Below are 20,213 nucleotides of genomic sequence, written 5' to 3'. Positions count from 1 at the left end.
AATGTGAACTTAACTAGCCAATGGAGTATAACTTCTTACGTGCGTATATAGGTATGGAAACACACTTTTTTTCTTACATTTATGTTAAATCACAAACTGTTACTGTAATACTCTTTCCAAAACTAAAGAAAACTAAATTAGTCCTTACATCTTCAGTACCAACATAATACCTAAGGCGGAACAATCCAATAAAGTGGTCCAGTTACTTAGTATGTAAATTTCAAGGTGATACTCACTGACAGAGGAAGATATGACGAGCCCCAGTTCCGCAGAGACGAGCACGCCGTTGAGAGGCGCGTCGTGTCCCGTCAGCGTGACACGCGGCGCGGGGGTCTCGCCCTCGCCCACGATGCCGCCGTGACGCGCAGACCTGCGGGTCACAGCTTATTTGTAGATGAGTACGTCTGATGTAAAAACTTTTCTCTGATGTTACAGGCTGAATGATTCAATCAGTATGGATATTAAATATTCATAGGAAGTTCACTTCAAGTTCTGTTGATATATAATCACCACTGTTCAAAGAAAAAACCTAATTCTACAGGAACCATATTTCGTCTTTTGATTAAAGAGAGAGTGAATTTCGAGGTAGACGAGGATATCCATTGATGTCTATAGACAAAATGCCTTCAGAAAAAAGCAACGAAATCACAAGTCACTTTGTTAGGCGTAATTTCTTTTGAGAAAATGTAGATGACGTAAAATTATAGAATAGTTTCAACAGTAAATGAGGTGTAAAATCGGCAGCTAGTTTTTGGAAGCCTAGTTTTAATAAGTGACTCGGAGATGATATGGAGTGATAGAGTGCGGCTCGTAGAGTGCGGTCCGTAGAGTGCGGTCCGTAGAGTGTTCAAAGAGAGTGTTGTATGTAGTGTGGCTTTTAGAGTGCGATTAGTGTTTCACTCACCAGTGCCACAGTAGCACAGTGCAGTCCTCAGAGCCGGACGCAATGTAGCAGTCCGACGTAATGTTACATTCCGAGCGTGACACGCACGTCACCACACCGTAGTGGCCGAAGATTATTTGTACTATTTTCGCTGAGAGGACAAAAATGTGCGTAATGTAAATTGCATCCTACTGAAAAATAATAATTCTGAAGATTTTATAAAACTTGGTGCGCAGATCAGCTAGAGATCCAAAACAAAATATTGGTCACTTTTTATTGAGAAATTTACGTAATTGGAAATTACTCTAACGAAACCGCGAGATAAGAACAATTAGTCTTTAATAAAAGTCAACAAGAGTGCGTAAGAAAGTGTCGTCCGTACCGGTCTCGGTGGAGAAGACTCGGAAGCTGTTGTCCCAGAAGCCGGCCGCGATGAGGAAGCGCGAGTCGACGGTGGTGACGAAGCAGTTGCTGCGCGCGCGCACGCGCTGCGAGAAGTTGTCGCCCAGCTGGCGCCGCGCCACGCCCGCGCCGCCCGCCGCTGGAAGGGTACGTTTTATATTTCTAACTCTTATAGTTTCGGCTTCAAATTGAAACAATCTATGGATACTGTCGTATATGTGAGTTATAGCCTCGTTTTTCTTCAGAGACAATCTTTTGAAACGAAATGAAAACATTTATTTCGTCATAAGGTGATATACACACTTAACGAGTCGTATATGTGAGTTATAGCCTCGTTTTTCTTCAGAGACAATCTTTTGAAATGAAATGAAAACATTTATTTCGTCATAAGGTGATATACACACTTAACGAAAGTCAAAATATTGTCATTATTTTTTAATTAGTAAATTCATTATCGTGGCCGTCATACGTACGCCATATGCGTAAGCGTTGTAGGTGTCATTCGTTTTATTAGCTTATGAGTACATATAAAACATGCAATTCAACCAAGTTACTGGGGTCAACTGCAATCGTCATGAAACGAGTATAATATTATTGGGTAGGTAACAGTAGTAATCACTCCGCGCGGTGTGTACACGGTGGCCAGTACACAGTGGTAAGTACACAGTGTGGTAAGTACACAGTGGTAAGTATACAGTGGTAAGTACACAGTGGTAATTACACAGTGGCCAGTACACAGTGGTAAGTGCACAGTGGTAAGTACACAGTGGCCAGTACACAGTGGTAAGTACACAGTGATAAGTACACAGTGGTAAGTACACATTGGTAAGTACACAGTGGCCAGTACACAGTGGCCAGTACACAGTGGCCAGTACACAGTGGCCAGTGCACAGTGCTAGTACGCAGTACTCACCCCACACGGGGTCCATGGAGAGCGGGTGGTGCGGCGGCGGGTGGTCGGCGTGGCGCGCGGGCGCGGCGTGCGCACAGCCGCCGCCCGCCCAGCGGTGCGCCGCGAACGCTCGCGCCGCGCTCACCTGCACACACACGCGCTGTTATTGGGGGCTCGGGGTTGTTTCTGGGAGTGTTTTATACGTCTAAGTTGCAAACAAACATACGGCCTAATGGTAAATAATCATAGCAAACACAATTATTTCGTTTGTGAGCAAACAATAATTGAGTGTGTGTATGATTACGAGTATGTGTGTATGATTACGAGTATGTGTGTATGATTACGAGTATGTGTGTATGGTTACGAGTATGTGTGTATGATTACGAGTATGTGTGTATGATTACAAGTATGTGTGTATGGTTACGAGTGTGTGTATGATTACGAGTATGTGTGTATGGTTACGTGTGTGTATGATTACGAGTATGTGTGTATGGTTACGAGTGTGTGTATGATTACGAGTATGTGTGTATGGTTACGAGTGTGTGTATGATTAGGAGTATGTGTGTATGATTACGAGTATGTGTGTATGGTTACGAGTATGTGCATGGTTACCGTGACAGCTGCCGGCATTGCGAGCTGCGGGTAGGTGTTGGCTGACACGTGCACCACGGCGGCGTTGGACGGCAGCTTGAGTCGCAGGCACACGTCGTCGGGCGCGGCCGCGAACATTAGCGGGGCTAAGTGAAGCGCCGAGGCGCGTGGGGGGTGCGGCTCGGATAGTAACTGAGCCGGAGTTTGTCCGAAGCTTCGGATCTGGTCTTCGACGGCGGTTCGAGTTAGCGGTTCAGTTAGTGACTCCAATCGAACGCCGCCCTCGTACGTCAGGTAATAGAACACGTTCGTGGCGCGTACGGCCTCCGGACCTGCGCGCAAGAGCGTCTTGTTGGTATTTGCACGGAGCTAGTGATCTCTAATTTACAATTATAATTATTTCCAAATACTTGTCAGTTACATCAATTTGACTAAGACTCTTCAAAATTCATATATTTTTTTACATAAACACCAACCTCTCTGTTTGTAACCAAAGATCAAATCGATCCACTGATGTAGTTGACAGCTGACGAATTCTGACTCTAACGCCATGCGGTTGATCCTCACAAATTCTTCCGCTGAAGACGCCCAGGGCGGTAGGATGACGTCACCGGACGGAGATTCCGGAATACCCAACTTGTATCCGGAGCTATTTACCAGCATTTCAGGCAGGAAGAATAGTTCAGGGATCAGTTCCTGAGAACAAATATTGATAGTTCAAAAGATTTCCGAAGTTTTCTTTTTCTTTCTTTTTACAAAGAACAGTTCTTGACCAAATTGGAACATATGTAATCTGTTTTAATATAGTTGTATTGCAAAAAGTAGTTTAAAATGTAATTAGCATGCATTGTTGGTACATAGGTTTGTGACACGGTTACAGATAAACTGTGCAAAACAATGAAACAGCTATTAAGAAAGTATTCGCTCTGATTATCGTGTAAATCTCTTATGTCTATTTATCTTTATTATGCATTCTAATTCCTTTTATAATGGACATATTTGTTTTATAAATACCTTTACATCGGAGGTGTCTCTCTGGCAGTTTTTCCAGGACATAGCTATGGACGAGAACAGTCGGTTGGGGTGGTCGAACTTGCCACCGTGTAGCGCTAAAAACATCGTTGTCATTGGTTCCTGTAAATGGAGATGGCATTTAAAAAATCAAATCTAAAAATGTTCATTTTGTACTAAGAACAAATCCGAATTCTAATCAAATATACTGATTGTTCAGCAAAATAGTTATCATGTTATAGTTAGCGTATTATAGTTTGAATAAAGCTACTTTTGATTTTGATTTAGATTACATAAAAATATTATAATTGTAGCAACAATTTATGTTCGTGGCTAATCGCTATTTATTTAAATGCTTTTTTTTATAAACGCACATCTAATAATGACCGGCGCGCAAGTAAACTTATTGCATAATTTCTTACAAAACAAATACTCAATTTTTTATCACGTACTGCAATTTATGTAGTGGAACCACATTATACATATAAAAAAAAAAAAAAAATATTAAGTAATTATTACACATTAGTATCAACAATTTATTATAAAATGCCATACAAACAGTGAGAATAGTGCAGTGCCATACAACTAAAATTGTAACAGCAAATTTTGCTTTTATGATACGTCCACGTTTTCCTTTTTTTTTGCATACATAGTTCTTGAAGAATTGGGTGCAGATACGTTTCCCATTCATTCAGGCGTCTATTAGTGTGGACAACACAACTAATAAATTTAATTACAAAACAATTAATTTAATTTGTAATTCTCGAAAGTGATCCAATCTTGATCAATCATTCAAACAGCGCAGCAAACACTAGGGTCCATTATGTTAAGTGATTTGTTGTAATATTTAATAAAACCGGCGATATAATACAAAGACGATGACTGCCGAGACATTAGAGATTAGAACAAAATAAAAATATTTTATTTTTATTTATTTATTTATTTGGGAAACATACAATATAAAAATCACATACAATTAATTTTCTTACAAAAACACATTAATCACTAAAGTTTCCACTAACAATAATATACAGACATGTCATTTGTCAAAAGTCGTAATTTTAAATCAATTAACATAATATAAATTAAATTAACTATCAAAAAAGACAAAAAATCGCTTAATATAAAAATTTATGTGATTTATAAAAAAAAGTCACAAAAAGAGTCGAGCGTGTCAATTATGTCAAATGAAAGGATTATAATCTAAAAATAAGTCAAAGATTAGAATTAAAATTAAGATTAATACAAAAATTACTGTAATAAATTAAAGGGATACAAACAACAAACATATGGTTATTTATTTCCTTACGTGTGTACATAACCTAAGTTTTTAATGTAGGTACCTCATGTTAATATTGTCGCAATTTTTAAATTGTTAGTTGATTTGCTACCATGACTTGTTTTTTTTTTATGTGGAGTTTTTTGACGTTTTTTTGGCGAAATAAATATTTTCATTTCATATAATTTCGAACTAATTATCTAATGACACAGAAATCAACATTGCGATATTCACAATGACGAGGCAATGTGATAAGGAAGTAAAAATGTCATTTAGCACTTGGTCCACAACATCTATAACAAATAATGCCATATAAAGACATGTGAATTTGCCGAGAATTTTAAGTATTTTTCACGTACAGTCTGTTTTGATATACTAATAGGAGAGTTCAAAAGTTACCGTAAGAAAAGTTATTTCTGCTCCAAGGATAGTTAATTTGCTGTGTAATCGGTATATGCATTTATTATAAAATTAGATTATTTTATTTTAGATTATTATAAAACAATTTTTTTTGTCTAACGTCAGAGAAAAAAAGTACAAGAAACTATTGATTTAATTTTTTGAAATATTTGTAACGTTAGTTTTGATAGTCAATTGGTTTACTTCCTGTAAAATAATTTATTTGATGTGCAATTAAAAATATCATTGAGTGGCCGTATACTCTAGAATAATGTCATTATTTTATATGAGAATTAAATACTTATATGACAGGAGTTTGGCATTTATACCATGTAAGAACTTGTTGAGAGACAGAGGGAAAGAAAAGAGTATTCAATAAAAAATCCAAAATGAGGATTACGACTAGTAATTTAAAGAAGTACTACTTATTTGATTACTTAAATTATTTATGTCAATATGCAGTGCTCGGTATTTCGACATTATTTTATTTATATTTATTTAAATAAAAAAAAAATAATAATAAAAAAATAAAATAAATACATTATTTACGAATGTCTTGGTCACGAGTCTCGAGCTCCGCAAAATAAATATATAAAACATGGTAATTATCCCGTTTCAAATAATTTTAGTCATGAAAATAACCATTTTAATTTAAAATCTTCTTGTACTTATTTGATGATTTCATTACTTAAAATCAGAAATAAAATGTCTTCTTACTAAATGTTTATCCCACACTTCTTATTTAGTCCTCTGCCCAAGGGTTGCCTGGAAGAGATCGCTGTATTAGCGATAAGGCCGCCTGTTGCAGCTGATGCAAATTTTATTTTTATATTTCATTTGTTATGCTATTAAAACCTTGTATTAGTGTGCGAAAGTGTAAATAAATAAATAAATGTTTACCACTGATAGTATTCAAGAAAGTTTTTTATGAATTTCTGCTAAATAAATTGTATTATAATGTTAATGACTACTTAAATGACCATATGTGACATGGATTTTGTAAAAATGAACTATTTATGTTACATTTAACTAATATTTGCACACCGAAAATCGGTAGAATATGCTGGCTAACTATTAATTTGACAACCTGTATACCATATTTTGGCAAAACAAATAAACAGTGATGTACAAGATACCTCAAATAAAGTATCTCGAATACCAAATACAAAATACTTTTAAAATAAGTATTTCAGATACCAGATACAAAATAACTTTCTGTAATGGTATCTGAAATACTAGATATAAAATACGTATATTTCAAATACTTTTTATAGATAAAATACTTTTGTAAAAAAACAACATTATTTTTAATGAAAGTTTAATTTTTTACATATAAATCGCGTTGATTGCGCATCCGTGAAACAACATAATATTACATTTTTATGGTTTTAATTGGAACTTAAGTAAAACTAGTCCTTAAAAGTTTATCACTCATTTTCCTTCGATGAGGCCACATGATCATACCTCCAAATGAGAAGAGTCGCTCCATAGGGGTAGAACTTGGCAAACAGGTGTTGTATTTCAAAAATATTTTTTTATTGTAGGAAAAGCATTTAAACTCTTTATGTTGGTATCTTTATTATTTAAATATTGCAATGTTTCTAAGTCAGCGGTGCTGCCTGATCCTGTGTTTTCGGCACTTGCAACAGAGGAATCTGAATCCTCTAAAAACATGTAATAGGATAAAAAAAAGACAATTCTTTTTTTCTATAAAATGTTGCCACGCCACCTATCAATTTGACCCTAAAAAACTAAATCATGGGACTAAAGATTCAATAGCGCGTTCAGTTTCTGCGCCAACATTAATATTTAAAATTAATGTCACCTAGGATGTCACAATAGAATCAGTTATCTGTTACTAAAAGTATCTTAGCAAACATAGTATCTACAAAATACTAAGATACCAAACAAAAGGTATTTAAATACAAGATACAAAATGAATTTTTAAAAAAGGTATTTAGTTACAAGATGAAAATACGTATTTTGTATCTTGTATCTGTATTTCAGATACTTTTATCTTAGATAAGTTACATCTCAGCAAATAAATTATTATTCAAATGGATCTAAAATCACACTTCTTATTTTTACGAAACGTACAAATAATACTGGCTCAATGGAAGTTGACATTACAATTCGTACGGAATGAAAATAGTTAAACAGGGCGGACATTCTATTTCCAACACATCCAAAAACGGTAACAATTTCCCCGCGCGTCACATAGAATCTTGCACACGCAGCTAGGGTTGACAGGCATCCGGATAAAGCTGGGCGTAGTTAGGCTTATTGAATGCATGTCCGGCAAAATTAAACGCTGCCCGGTTTTTTAATTTTAACTAGTCATCTCGCACCCCCGAAGCCCAATTCTCGAGTTAGGGAATTTTTTTATATACCCAGACACAAAATCCTTAATAATTTAGGGTGCCTGGTCTTTTTAACCAAATGTCAGGCCAAATAGGCTATTCTGCCCGGCTACTTGGTTTGACGACCTCGCAACCCTACACGCAGCGCATCTGTTTCGGTGCGTCGTCTCGCGTGCTACGATTGTTTTGACGTGGCGCTGGCGTCGCGTCGAGTTAATGTTCTCCGTAATTCAGTACGACCGCCGTTACTTACCCACTCTCGCGACTTATGCTTTGATGCGGGCAATAGTTTAGTGACGCCGAAACGGAATGAAGGTGGTCGTGGAATTCGAAACACTAATGAAACTTAACATGATGAATATTATTTTGCGGAATTTTCATTTATATAAATAGGCATGAATCGTTGAAACGTATGTACGTGCGTAACTTACGACCGACACCAACAAATTGGATAATACTATTTTTTTTTTGTGTTTGAAGAAAAGAAAAGACGACATATACACAAAAAAATATGACGGTACGAAGTTCGATTGGTCATTTAGTTAGTATACTATTGCATAATATAGCCTATATTATATAGGTGTACATTTGAAAAGAAAAATATTTTATTTAAAACGATTGAATCACTAAATGTCACTCTCATAACAATGTAAGAGAACATCGATTTACTTCAGACTTATTGACTCCACTTATTCAAATAAATAAGGCAAATAATGAATTAATGATAGAAATTAATTTATTAAAAATAAACGAGAACCAAATTATTATCCAATTCACGTAAAAAAAATCTAATCTAAATATTCTTTAGTTCCAGTATAAAGTGTTACAGATATTGAAAATTTTATCGTTTGATATTTACAAGTAATTTGGGACGGCACATAAATTGAGATTCCTTGTGACGGAGCGTAGGGCGCGGTGTCAAGATCAACGGACACAGTAACATATCATGTGCAAGTATTTCATATACTTATAAATACTATAAGATTATCTAAATTACGATGTTTACTTTGTTGATATTATAACTGTTGTTGTACAACTTGATGGAGTTGACTCACAAATAAATGACATGCGAGGGAAGGTAATGGTAACCAAACCCAAATGAAAGTCGATTTAGCACTAAGTTGATTAGATTATTTTAAGTATATATAGGCAGGAGTACAGACGTCATATTTGCCGTATGTATCGTCTCTAAGGTATGCTCAAACAGCAATTTCGTAAGAAATAACCTAAATTAAAGGAGGTTATCAGATAGCGAAGACAATCACATTGCTGAATGTGCAGTAACCCGTACAGTTATTATTATTAATATCATAGTGAATACATTTTAAAATTTGTAACTTGCGACCCGCCCCGGCTTCGCACGGTTGCAAAAACTATCAGTGTCCCTCTACTATATTATGCATGTATTATACATATAAACCTTCCTCTGGAATCACTCTATTTACTAAAGAAAACCGCATCAAAATCCGTTAGGTAGTTTTAAAGATCTAAGCATACAGACAGCGGGAAGCGACTTTGCTTTATACTATGTAATGATAATTAATCAGTGAGAGATGAGTGATCTAACTATGTAATGTTTTTAGCTAGCGTCACTGATTGCTTGCATTTGGTTTCTGAGTTTTTACAACAATTTCACTTCGAATTCATCTTATATATCGTTGCTTTACAGACTGCTCTAATGATCCAGAATCAATTACATATTTTAATGAATACTATTAACTCGGCCACATCCTCAATCCTACATGACACTGTCCAAATTGTTCATAATATTATGGTCTTCTTCATTTTACGTGACATTGGCGGAATTATCGTTGATATTTTGGCACAATTAAAAGCTATCTAGCCAAATTAATGAATTAAAGTAGTTTTGCAGTACAAGTGACACCTATAAAACAAAATGACATACACAAAAAAATATGCTTTTTTTAAAGACAAATCTTTAAAACACTCGTGTAACTTAAAATTATAAAAAAGCTATCACTGTGTCCACACCCTTCCCAGTCGCCTTAATGGCGCATCGGGAGTGTTTTATTAAGACAATCCCGTTCTAAATCCGGTTGAATCACCGTTAAATTGTTAATCGAGCAAAACAAACGAGTGGAAATAATTAACACATTATATTCAGCTAATGTTTGTTGCAGTCAGTTTAAGTGAATTGTTTTAAGCGATTTTAAATTTATGTATAACTTATCTAGGCATATACTAAATTAAAAATATCTTTATACAAATAGGCATCAAAAGCACCTTCGAATCGTCATCTTACAAAATAAAAATTAAGTTATTTTTAAAAGTGAAAAGTAGATTCTGCAGAGAAAATCGGCCACGAATCTCCGCAGTTACTCAATAAATTGCATGAAATGCAACGTCACAAGTCCACAAAGTTTATTCATTTATTAGCGACCCGCCCCGGCTTCGCACGGTTGCAAAAACTATTAGTGTTCCTCATCTATATTATGCATGTATTATACATATAAACCTACCTTTGGAATCACTCTATTTACTAAAGAAGGCCGCATCTAAATCCGTTGCGTAGTTTTAAAGACCTAAGCAAACAGACAGCGGGAAGCGACTTTGTAAGCGACTTACTATGTAATGATGTATATAACACAGTTCCACTAACACATTGGAACTTAAAAAGCCGACCGATGGCGGGATAACCATCCAACTGCTGGCTTTGAAATACACAGGCCGAAGACGGGCAGCAGCATCTTCGGTGCGATAAAGCCAGCCCTGCGGTCACCAACCCGCCTGCCCAGCGTGGTAGTTATGGGCAGAACACATGAGTTGACGCCATTTTTGGCTCGAACTTGTGGAAGCCTATGTCCAGTAGTGGACTGCGATACGCTGATGTGATGTGATGAATGATATATATAGTACATATATTAAGAAAATAGTTGATTTTGTTTAAGAGTTGTTAAATTACTAGTAGAGTAGCCCCCCCCCCCCCCCCCCTCCGCTTCAGCCTGTAATATCCCACTACTGGGCATAGGCCTCTTTCCCCATGTAGGAGAAGGATCAGAGCTTAATCCACCACGCTGCTCCAATGCGGGTTGGCGGATATATTCCCTACTATGAGTAACGATCGCTATCAGGTGTACATGATAACAACCGGGACCGACGGCTTAACGTGCTCTCCGAGGCACGGTGGGAGACCCACAAGGACTGCACAAACACTCAGACCACATCGCATCCTCCCCCCTAGGGGGGAAAAACATTAGCTGCCGGTCCCGGTAACTATCATAGACACCTGATAGATATATCGTTACTCATCATAGGGATTGTATCATCCAATCTGAAGTTGGGAAGCGTGGAGGATTGACCTCTGATCCTTCTCCTACAAGGAGAAAGAGGCATACGCCCAGTAGCGGGATGTTACAGGAATTAATGAAAATCAACCAATACTAAATTGTCATGTTAACCCTATCTTCTTATTTTATGTCGTTTAGTTCATAGTATGATGTGAAGGAATTTTAAGCGTATTGGTGTGTTCAACGGAAATAATCTATTTTGACCTATTCAGTCAATCCGTTCTGAATTGTATAGCTATAGCACACATATCTATATCATTAAATTCTCAATGATCTCGCATAGAACATTAAGGTTTCTTAAACATTATACCTATGTCCTTTACGATACGAACAACTTAAAAGTATTTTATTCTAGTGTTTTCTAATTTGACTACAATAAATTCTGTGCAGTCTTTCGTGCAGGATTTTATTAATTTTATAATAAAACATAACTGCGGAGTTTTTTGCTGATTATTCTCTGTAGAATCTTAATGCGAATCAGGGGTAGCTTCACTTTTACACATAACTAATTAATTAAAAATAATATAATTTAAAAATGCTTTTAAACTCAACTTGAATAAAGTAATTTTTGATTTCGACTTTACAGGGATACATTTTTTTAATTATATATTTTTTGTATTTAAGCTTAGTTGAAAAAAACCTTAGCGTGAGAAAGACTGTACGTGATGTATATTTGTAGTTCTCTTACAGAGGAAACACAGTTTTCAAGATATAATTTACATTGAGTTTCTGGAAACAGATTATTATTTCCATTAGAACTCGTCACATACGAGCTGGAGTCAATTAAACTGCCACAATATGACCCATTTCTTCTAAATTCATGCCATCAAATCTTGCAGGTACCATATCGAATAGTTTTCAATAATGGCAAGGATGTGTCTCTTTCGAGCAAAATTTCAATTGAACGATGACTTGCCTCAAAATTGTCACTTGTTTAAGAATTATGAGTGTATGGGAAAGCCTCAAAAGATGAGCTAGTGACAGTGGACCAGGCAAAAGTTGAATCTAATTTACCTTTAAACTTCTCGCACGTTTGAAAATTACGAATGTAAGAGAAAGAGTTGGGCTAGTATAAGTTTATGGTCAGTTTATGGTGTAGTGTATGGGCAAAACATATGAGTTCACGTTATTTTTGGCGTAAACTTGTGGAGGCATATGTCCAGCAGTGGACTGTATAGGCTGTAATAATGATGATGATGATGATGATGAATGTAAGTTTACTTACGATGCGCACGAGCCAGTTGAGCACGAAGGCGGCGGTGGAATAGTGGGTGCCGTAGTGGAAGGGAGGCGTAGACTCATGCTCCCACGTGTTGTAGCGCTCCTCGAAGTACGCGCGTCGGCTCGGGTTCAGCGCGCCGATCGGCTAGGGATGTTTAATAGCTTTTAATATTTGGTCGAACAATTCAGTAATCTTTTTAATTATATGCATGGTTTTTACATGACAAGTGTCAAGTGTACAGCCCACCTGGTGGTAAGCTGTTACCGTAACTTATAGACGCTTGCAACACCAGAAGCATTGCAAGCGCGTTGCCGATCCTATCCTTGTTCTTCTCCAGTAGCTCTGGCCACCTCACTTACCGCAGGAACACAAAACTACTTAAGATGAGTGTTGCTTCTCAGTAGTGAGGTTAAGGTACTTCTGTAGACGAGCTGCTCCAGACTTCGAGCAGAATATTTCCTGCTGTACCTTTGGTACATTATATGGATAGGAACTAAACGTTATGGAAGAGGAAATCCCGTTGCAATTAGAATCTTTGTATTGCAGAACTTATTTATTAACTTTCATATATATTTTTTTTTTTCAAAATCCCTAATGTGTGGGTAAACACAAAAATAAAATCGTACATATTAAGAATAGCATGGTGTCGTCTCCTGTCAAAAAATTTTCATTGTAATATGAAACTTTGAATAGTTACGGGTCTCTGTAAAAGAACTCACTATAGACGGCGCCACGGTTCGCTTAAACCGAAAATACAAATCATCATATCAAGAATTTCGCTCTGGCGGGTACATCGTTCCATAGCTTAATTGGCTAGAGCGCCGACACGGTCAGTCGGAGACGCGGGTTCGAATCCCGCTGGAGCGGTCAATTTTTGATATGATATTCAAAAAATGTTTAGAATCCCTAATGTGTGGGTAAACACAAAAATAAAATCGTACATATTCATATATATTTACCTACGTGTACAACTTTCTTCTAAAAGATGATCTCAAGCTCGTTTCGATTAAAAATATGTTATCTTGGGGAAGATTAAAGTTCTTTTTAGCGTAAATTAAGCTTCAGAGGAGAAGTAGATGAAATTGAGTAAATATATGTTACCTTCGACAAATCTCTGTAGTTGGACGGCTGGCTGAGGTCCAACTCTTCGCTCTCGTAGTTGGTGAGCACCCAGGGGAACACCGGGTACTGGTTCAAATCGTTGTACGTACGACCTGATGACAATCATTTTACAGTTACATATATTGCTAGGCGCAAGTACGGTTGCTGGTTTTATGAAGGGCATTATATTTAATAAAATTGAACCGATATAGCCCACAGAATTAGCAAGTTGAAGTGGCAGTGGGCTGGTCATCTATGTCGCAGGACCGATGGCCGTTGGAGTAGACGGGTCCTAGAGTGGAGACCGTGTCTTGGCAAACGCAGTGTGGGACGTCCTCCAGCCCGTTGGACCGACGATCTACGTAAGATTGCCGGTGTAGGCTGGATGAGGATTGCGGAAGACCGGGATGTGTGGCGCGAACTTGGGGAGGCCTATGTCCAGCAGTGGACTGCGATAGGCTGAAGTGTATATTTAACAGATAATAGTTTAGTAAAATAATGAGAAAACGTGTTTAGGTAGTTAGTTACATACGTTATATACTGCAAGTAAACATACCCGTTTTCTTTATAGTTAGATATAGAAATATAGCTTATGTATGGCTACTTTATAAGTGTAATAAAAATTGTCAATTGCCCAAACTAAAAGTTGTTCAAAATAATTGAGGGTAAAAAATTGGCAAATCATTGGTCAGTATCATAAAGTGGTATGTCATGGCTTGCCATTGCTTGTCGAGGTCAAGAGAAATTTGTCCTATATAACGATACCTTTTGTCTTGTAAATATTGCTACAAAGTACAGAAGATATTAATGCATTACTATCATTTATTATTTATAGGATATTCAAATATAAATAGAATACAAACAATTATTGTCTTATTTACAAGATTAACCTAAGTTACGTCAAAACGAACTTTGGTTTCTAAGCGAGACGTTACGAGTGGTTATAGGAAAAAAAAAATTAAAACATAAATTTGAAAAAAACGTGGTCTTATTGCAGGTATTATGCAATGGTATTTATCTAATACTATTGCGATATCATGCACTTTGACCGACACGAGATGTTTGTGTTGGTCAAATAATGGCCACTAATCGTATAATGTCCCACTGTCGGCCTATTGTATTTTTCACGTGACCCATTCTACTTTTCCCATCTGATAGTCGAGCGAGGCACTCGTGAAACGATTGTCTACTTTTGTGGTCGTATGTATCGCGACTTAAAATTAAAAAGTATAGAAAAAAAAGTAACGAAAGAGGTGAGAGTGTTTTCGAATGAAAGCAAAATTTTGCAACCGTTACACAGATAATAACGGTCTGTGAAAGACGTGGCGGTCCGCGCGCGAAAACTTTTACCTTATTTATCTGTGTTTTTTGTTACTGTGATATGCTAAGAATACGCGTCATTGAAATGTTGAAGAGGTAAGTAAACATAAAGGTAAAAAATAAAAAGGGAAATAGCTTTTTAAATAATTATGTTTTTTTTTTTTTGTAAGGAATGACTATTGTTTGCGAATAGCACGCGATATCGGATGTCACTGACCTTCCGCCGATGATCGCTTGAACAATGATGATTGTCAGTTGTTTGAGATGTGTAATTATTGTTCGATAATTACTATTAAGTACCGCCAATATTGTACGTTATACTTCGATGAAAAAAAATTATAATTTGCAAAAGGATATTACAATAAGGATTAACTAGAGATGAGGGAAATTCAGAAGCGTTTGTTTGTACGTATAGTTATAACCATTTCATGACATTTTGCATCAATCTCAGTTAAGCAGAGAGTATTTTTTTAGAACGGTAGAAAACTATTCCACAGTGCTGTTTCACTATCAAATTTTTTCAAACTGCAACTGGAGTTTTCTGGTGTCATACACCTCGTTATTAACGAAAAAAAAAATTTTTAGGAATGCTCCTAGCGGTATAAAAATATATAAAATTATTAAGATACATTTGTTCAATTATAAAATAATTTTTGCAATTAATAAAAGAATAAAATTTGAATTGGTCTGATTTCGCGATTGACCTTACGCTTTGATAAATTTTGATAAATTCGTTAATATTTACGAAATTGCAACATTAATATATAAATAATGAAATCAAATTTTTTGCTTGCGAGTAGTAAGTACATAAAACTTATTATTACTTATACACTTAAGTAATATTATCGTATATATTTTTTACTGAAATAATATAAATCCGACAATTTCCATATTTTTAAAGCTCTTATTTATGATAATGTTCATCATCATCATCATCATTCATCATTTCAGCCTATTGCAGTCCACTGCTGGACATAGGCCTCCACAAGTTCACGCACAATATATTCAATATCAATATAATTTCTTTCATTTATTGTCATAAGGTAAGACGCGGCGTGTACTTCTTCTAAATATTTACACTAAATAAGTCCCTTTATTTTTTTACCATTAAATATGTACTACTAAATTTGTATTGTAATATAAAATATAATAGTATGTTTTTACAATTCGTTGTTCGCATTATTTGTTATCATAGGCAAGCAAAACAAAAGTCTATCATAGTTCTGGATCTCATACAAGACGTTCTATTGAATTTATACTAATTAAGAATTAATAATAATCATAATAATATCTACAACATAATCTAGGTGGTAATCGAATCCACAACCACCGGAGCAGAATGGAGGGTCACCACAAACTGCGCCAGCGTGTTAGTCAAATTGCTTATACACGACAATATTGATAATGGTTTTCAAATATTTCAACAGCTACAAACTCGAAATTTCAAATACGCTTAATTCGTAAGTGTGCGTACTTGCCCTATGTCCGACAGTTAACCTTACCACTAAAATGGGTACGTTTCCTTGATATCGAACCGAGGACAATTCTTAATAGACTAGAACGGTTTATTGACAAATTCGTGAAGAAATGGCATGGAAGTAGTTTCGAAATCCTACATTGTCCCTCGAACAATCAACTGCCGTTGAGTAAGTTTACTTAGTCGCCATTAAATATTACAGAAACGTTTATGATCGATCGTAAAACAAGTGTCACAATGTCATTTTAATGTCGAATATTATACTAATTTTTAATACTTTATTTATATGTAATTTTAATCAATTTGAAACAATATTGAGAAGACAAGTATGTACTATGATGAGTATTTTGAACTAGCCTAGAAACCGACAGACTTTGCCATATCGTAGCTACGAATATTTATTTTAACTGTAACTGCTAAAGTCCCAAACTGTTAACCGTAAAACACGACAACTGTCAAACGCGCAATGTTTAAGTACGCTTCAGCCTGTAATATCCCAGTACTGGGCATAGGCCTCTTTCCCCATGTAGAAGGATCAGAGCTTAATCTACCACGCTGCTCCAATGCGGGTTGGCGGATATATTCCCTACTATGAGTAACGATCGCTATCAGATGTACATGATAACAACCAGGACCAACGGTTAAACGTGCTCTCCGAGGCACGGTGGGGAGACCCACAAGAACTGCATAAACACCCAGACCACGGCAAACACCTGTATGGCCAATACAAATGTTTGTCATTGCAACAGGCACAATCCATAGCTGTGACCGTTGCGCCAACGCGGCTATTAATTAAGTTTTCTAAAAATTTCCAATATCCAGTTTCATTTTCTTAATTATTCACCCGTAAGAACAATCTTAAAAATGATGAATAAAATCGATAAAATTTATTCTCAAATTAATAGGGATAAATTTTTCTTTGTGCGTTTGTTTTGCCTTGGAGTTATTCTGACTGTAATCAAGACAGGTTAAATATAAAAGGCTAATAAACCTGCGTAATTATAGTGATGAAATTACCATTTTGACTCTCATAGTTAACAATGAATGTTATTCAATTTGTACGCAGCATTGTCCTGCAGTAAATGTAATTATGTGACAAGCCTCCAGTCACCAAAATATTATTTCTTTTCAACGTACGAACGATAATTGTTGTTGGATCTACGGTTTAATGTCTTCGGTTGACATATGTACAAAATTATAACTAATTTTCAATTTTTAAAATGACGATTGAAAAGTGCTTTAGTAGGCTATTACTTGACAGTTTTCATTTTGTTTTTGACGAAACCAAATCTAAAAACGAAAAAGAGTGTGTTCCTATACATACTTTACAATGTATTTCCCAAAAATTTATAAAATTCTCTTCACAGATTGAGAATACTAAATTAACGTATAACAACAAAAAAAAAAGAACAAAATAAATTAAACATCTCACTTTAAATAACTTCGGTCATGACAAAACCAAGATACAATATTATGTCTGTGTTAATTAGTCGTCTGTGTTATGTATATATTATAATTTGTAGAATAACAGTAAATACAGTATAATATAATTAGTATGATCGAGACAAGTAATACGATAATATACTACTATCAAATAAATATACATATATTCACATCAGCCTATCACAGTCCACAGCTGGACATAGGCCATAGGCCTCCACAAGTTCGCGCCAAAAATGGCGTGATCTCATGTGTTTTGCCCATAGTCACCACGCTGGGCAGGCGGGTTGGTGACCGCAGGGCTGGCTTTGTCGCACCGAAAACGCTCCTACCCGTCATCGACCTGTGTATTTCAAAGCCAGCAGTTGGATGGTTATCCCGCCATCGGTCGGTTTTTTAAGTTCCAAGGTGGTAGTGGAACTTTCTTATCCCTTAGTCGCCTCTTACGACACCCACGGAAAGAGAGGGGGTGACTATATTCTTTACTGCTGTAATCACACAGCATACATAAAATCAGAAGTCACAATTCATTTTGTTACAATTTGGAACACTTAACATCTTTAACAGTTTCCTGGGTTCTAAATTTTTTGCCGCATCTAGTATTTGTAATATTGCTATTCGGTAAGAGCCATTGCACTGTTCGATTAGATAAGCGCTGTTCCCTCGTTTCAGCAATGACGCGCGATGCCGCGCAATTAGTACATTACCGATATTACGTTCGCGGACATACAAAACGTCGAGTTCCTCATTAATACGGCAAATTATTCATTTAGACGGAACGCGCTTTCTGAAGACGTTAGCGAAATTTATTTTTAGATAGATATGTAGAATTGCAGTTACGATCGATTAGACCAACGATAAAGAAAAAATAAATAAAATGTCTTCTTTGTATTGTTTAACTGCATTTTTAAATGTAAAGTAAGAAAAGGAATATACCAACGAACGTCTTTTCAACTTTACTTACCTAACCCTTTATCATAAATGCAAACAAAAAAATATATATATATATAAAAAAGCATTTGAGCAGCATGGTGGATTAAGCTCTGATCCTTCTCATACATGGGGAAAGAGGCCAGTAGTGGGATATTACAGGCTGAAGCATAAAAAAGCATTGTTCCTCAAACAGATTTCTTCTGGATACTTTTATAATGAATTTCAACAAGAAAATAGCAATAAAAATAGTACAGACATATTATATGATTTCAGTTCACACCTTAATTACAGCGTCTATGTAAACAAACAACAGTTCCTCAATAAAAACTGTACAATGAATTTCATAACAAGAAGAAAAACCTTCTCGATCTATAACAATACCTTTCTTTTAAAATAAATCAAAAGGTCAAATAAATCAATAGTTTTAATGAAAAATTATATTAGAGCGAAACATCAATTAGTATTGCATCGACAGTGATGAGATAAATTGATCTTGAAACGTATACCTTTATCATTTCAATGAAAGGATATTTTTCCGAGGATGCCAAGTGCGCGGTAGGTATTAATTAATGTCATTTTCGTCAAACAAGATGCGGGAAATAAAATTTAAATAGAAGCAAAAGTTAGTATTGTTTGTGGAGAACCTTCGTTTACTGGTTATAATGTATGATAGGGACACTATAGAAATATATATCTAATCTTAATATATATAAATCTCGTGTCACAATGTTTGTCCGCGATGAACTCTTAAACTACTTAACCGATTTTAATCAAATTTGCACACCGTGTGCAGTTTGATCCAACTTGAAAGATAGGGTATATTTTGTTTTGATATATGTAATTATTATATTTAAGAAAAAAAAAATAAGGCGATACGAAGTTTGCCAGTTCAGCTAGTAATATTATAAATCTGAAAAGTTTTTATAGCGAAAAAACTTTTTCGGGTTTTATCGCGGTTTATTATGTTTTTAACATGCCCGGTATTTTACAGCAACAGCGAAAAAATTGTTTTATTATAATGAGTGAAATTCGCGTAAACATTATTATGCAATATGCTGAAATGTTTGTTTGTTTAGACGCGACTAATTTCAGGAGCCAGGTTCGATTTGAAAAATTATTTTTGTGATGCGTCAGCCCAATCACCGAGGAAGGTTATATATATATATATATTTCGGTCACCAACCCGCCTGCCCAGCGTGGTGACTACGGGCAACTTTTGGCGTAAACTTGTGGAGGCCTATGTCCAGCAGTGGACTGTATAGGCTGTAATGATGATATATATTTATATTTAAATATTATATCAAAAATCCGACCGTTCCAGCGGGGATCGAACCTGCATGTCCGACTGACCGTGGTGGTGCTCTAGCCAATTAAGCTATGGAACGATGTACTCGCTAGATCGAAATTTTTGATATGCTGATTTTATATTCGGTCTAAGCGACATGTTTAGAATTTCCTAATGCGTGGGTAGCACTAAAATAAAATCATACAAATTATATATTTTTTCCTCAAATTAGCGTCTGTGAAACCGCGGAGTACAGCTAGTATTATTGTAGTTAGATTTCAATAAGATGAACAGTATTTACTATGTAGTT

General features: G+C 35.8%; 1 protein-coding gene across 1 annotated transcript in view; it reads right to left on the bottom strand.

Moving 5' to 3' along the window:
• Positions 1 to 20,213, bottom strand: part of LOC123663038 (neurobeachin-like) — an 84,488-nt gene that overhangs the window by 4,615 nt on the left and 59,660 nt on the right. The window contains exons 5-13 of the mRNA XM_045597779.1: positions 13,449 to 13,561; positions 12,351 to 12,491; positions 3,783 to 3,902; positions 3,245 to 3,464; positions 2,790 to 3,100; positions 2,199 to 2,322; positions 1,266 to 1,424; positions 905 to 1,034; positions 237 to 370 (exon numbers count right to left, since the gene is read on the bottom strand). Coding sequence (XP_045453735.1) covers positions 237 to 370; positions 905 to 1,034; positions 1,266 to 1,424; positions 2,199 to 2,322; positions 2,790 to 3,100; positions 3,245 to 3,464; positions 3,783 to 3,902; positions 12,351 to 12,491; positions 13,449 to 13,561 — 1,452 coding nt within the window. The remainder of the gene's footprint in view (positions 1 to 236; positions 371 to 904; positions 1,035 to 1,265; positions 1,425 to 2,198; positions 2,323 to 2,789; positions 3,101 to 3,244; positions 3,465 to 3,782; positions 3,903 to 12,350; positions 12,492 to 13,448; positions 13,562 to 20,213) is intronic.

Source organism: Melitaea cinxia, chromosome 19 (assembly GCF_905220565.1).
Source record: "Melitaea cinxia chromosome 19, ilMelCinx1.1, whole genome shotgun sequence".
NCBI lineage: Eukaryota > Metazoa > Arthropoda > Insecta > Lepidoptera > Nymphalidae > Melitaea > Melitaea cinxia.
This window is presented reverse-complemented; position numbering and strand designations above follow the sequence as displayed.